Consider the following 2,883-nt stretch of genomic DNA (forward strand, 5'->3'; position numbering starts at 1 on the left):
ATAAATCAATCAAATGAAACGTGTGCACATTTTCTTACCCAGTTGTAGAACAGTACGGTTAGAAGCGTAGAACCCCGTTTGTCGTGGAACTAATTAGCTTTTATCACTAGTTTGAGGTATATATATGCATCTAATATACTTTCTCTGTTTTAAAATAAGTGTCTCAACTTTAGTATACTAGTAAGGTCACAGTCAAAAGAATATATACTAGCAAGGTAAACTTGCAATCCAAACAAGATCAATCTCATCGCCCTCGTCCGGCACTGCATCGATCGATCGGGCTAACTGTCGCTGTACTCAAACTTGCAATGCAACCCTGGAGGGAATAAGATCATTACATGGCCCCTGCAAAAAATATGCTCTGCTTCACTTCTACTCTTCCCAAAATTTTAAATTCCCTCCCTCCAGTCTCAACCTTTTAAATTCTCCACGAGCGCGCCATGCGCAAGCACACTGCATGCCCCTCCACTCTCGATCGACCATGGCCGAGCACTTCTCGCAACTTCTCCTCCTCTTCCTCCTGCTAGCCATCACTTCCCTTCCGATCTCCATGGCTTCGCTTCACAAGCTCCGTCTCTCAGCCTCCGAAGTTGCCGCGATCGAGGAGCGCGCGCCGCCTCCGCCGGACCAGCCCACCACCTTCTTCGAGGTGGACCGGCCGCACCGGCCACCGCCGGGCAGCTTCGGCCCATGCTCCACCGTGCTTCTCTCACACTCCTTCGCTTACACCTACACCAAGCCCCCGGTCACGGCCGCCTACTCCCCGCCGCCGTGCCTCGCCGCCGCGGGTGGACACGCCTCGTTGATCTCCCTTGCCGTTCTTGAGTGGCGAGCCGCCTGCCGGGGCGTCCAGTACGATCGCATCTTCGGAGTCTGGCTCGGCGGCGCCGAGCTCCTCCGCGGCTGCACTGCCGAGCCACGGAGAAACGGCATCGCGTGGTCCGTGTCCAAGGATGTCACCAAGTACGCGTCCCTCCTCGCCGCCCGTAACCCCTCCACCCTCGCCGTCTACCTCGGCAACGTCGTCGACGAGCAGTACACCGGCGTGTACCACGCCAACCTCACGCTACACCTCTACTTCCGCCACCCGCCGCAGCCTCCGCAGCCCGGACTGGGCCCCGCCGACGTCATCGTCCCCGTCTCGCGGAGCCTCCCGCTGAACGACGGCCTGTGGTTCCAGATTCAGAACGACGAGGACGTCGGTTCAGCGAGCCTCGCCGTGCCGACCAGCGCCTACCGTGCCGTCCTCGAGGTGTACCTCTCGTACCACGCCCACGATGAGTTCTGGTACACCAACACGATCGGCAGCAACGGCCCGTTCCGCGAGGTCACCGTCAGCATCGACGGGGATCTCGTCGGCGCCGTCTGGCCGTTCCCGGTCATCTACACCGGCGGCATCAACCCCCTCCTCTGGCGCCCGATCACGGGGATCGGCTCGTTCAATCTCCCGTCCTACGATATCGAGATCACGCCTTTCTTGGGAAAATTGCTGGACGGCAAGGCGCACGAGTTTGACCTGTCAGTGACCAACGCCAAGGACGCGTGGTTCATCGACGCCAACCTCCACCTCTGGCTGGACCCCAGGGGAGCGCCGACGACGGCGAGCACCACCAGCTACGACGCGCCACCGCTGGACACTACCACAGCGTTCCGGCCCGACGGCCCCGGCACCGAGTTCTACTACACGACGGCGTTCCGGCGCATCTCCGCCACGGGGTGGGTGCAAACGCCGTCCTACGGCAAGATCACGGCGGCGTGGACGCAGAGGCTCAGCTACGACAACACGAACGAGGTCCAGGGCGACAGCCAGCAGGTGGTGAACCAGACGACCGAAGCGTACTCCGGCGTGCACGTCACTGACCGCGGCGGCATCGCGTACTCGCAAGAGGCGCAACAGAGCTTCCGGCTCGACGTGTTCGTGGGCGTGGTGAACGAGGCGTTCAACGGCTCGTACACGGTGGCGAGAGACGTCCGGCTGGGGTTCGCCGAGGAGAGGGTCGCCGCCGGCCGCGCGGGGTTCTTCTGGTCTCGGTCGCTGAGCAACGCGCAGGAGTGCGCCGTGAACGTGGACGTGGACGACGAAGGGGACGTGGTCGGGGTGTCGTCGGGCACGAGGCAGAACTACAGGTACGAGGCGACCGACGGGTGCTACTCCCGGGACGTGACCAGCAGCGGTTACAGCATAGTCTCAGACCACTCCGACGAGGTTTGCGTGAAGGGGTCGTTTCCTTCCGGTGTCGGCGCCGTGGCATTGCCAGCTTTGGCGCGACGGACGAGCTCGTGAGAAGCTGATCCACTGGTTAGTTGGACTATCCTAGCAAATCCGTAAAACAATGCCAATGTGATGCATACTTTATACGGCTACTATACAATAATCAGAAAGACAATCTCCCAAATGAGAAACAGAAAGAAGTTGTAACAATAATAAAAGATAATAAATGAGATGCCCTATCGATGATTTTGCTCTCTCACAATGGGACCGATGGGTAGAACCATGGTTGTACCCGAGCCATGAGGTATCAAACCAGAAGTTTGACGGTTGTGTGTCTCGTAAAGGCGGAATATTCTTTCAGTGAGAGGTGGTGTTTTCATCGATGGCGAAGCTCTTGTGATGATTTTGTCAATCTCAAGACCCGTCGACCAGTCTTTCGGAGGTGCTAATAGGAGTAGGCGTGCGTCAAAATGATTCCGAAGCAGGACCCCGATTGATCGATATACTCTTTATCCTGTGAAGGAAATCAGGCACCTCATATCTTGTATTACTTATGGTATTCGTCACCAAAATAAGATTAGTGATTGTTTAGCTAAGTTTACTATAATGGATGGCATAGTTCTGGCCCTCCTGATGTTGTTGAGCTAGCTTTGGCTGATTGTAAAACATTG

General features: G+C 57.1%; 1 protein-coding gene across 1 annotated transcript; it reads left to right on the forward strand.

Annotated features, from left to right (window-relative positions):
* The first annotated feature begins 469 nt into the window (after positions 1-469).
* On the forward strand, positions 470-2,469 carry LOC123074310 (peptide-N4-(N-acetyl-beta-glucosaminyl)asparagine amidase A-like). Its single transcript, XM_044497189.1, has one exon. It carries the CDS (start codon positions 482-484, stop codon positions 2,282-2,284), a length of 1,803 nt encoding a protein of 600 aa, XP_044353124.1. The 5' UTR covers positions 470-481; the 3' UTR covers positions 2,285-2,469.
* The last annotated feature ends 414 nt before the right edge of the window (positions 2,470-2,883 follow it).

This window comes from Triticum aestivum, chromosome 3D, assembly GCF_018294505.1.
Source record: "Triticum aestivum cultivar Chinese Spring chromosome 3D, IWGSC CS RefSeq v2.1, whole genome shotgun sequence".
In the NCBI taxonomy this organism is placed as follows: Eukaryota; Viridiplantae; Streptophyta; class Magnoliopsida; order Poales; family Poaceae; genus Triticum; species Triticum aestivum.

What these genes read in the sequence shown, in the direction of transcription:
- LOC123074310 (XM_044497189.1), top strand. Translation starts at nt 482, where the DNA reads ATGGCCGAGCACTTCTCGCAACTTCTCCTCCTCTTCCTCCTGCTAGCC.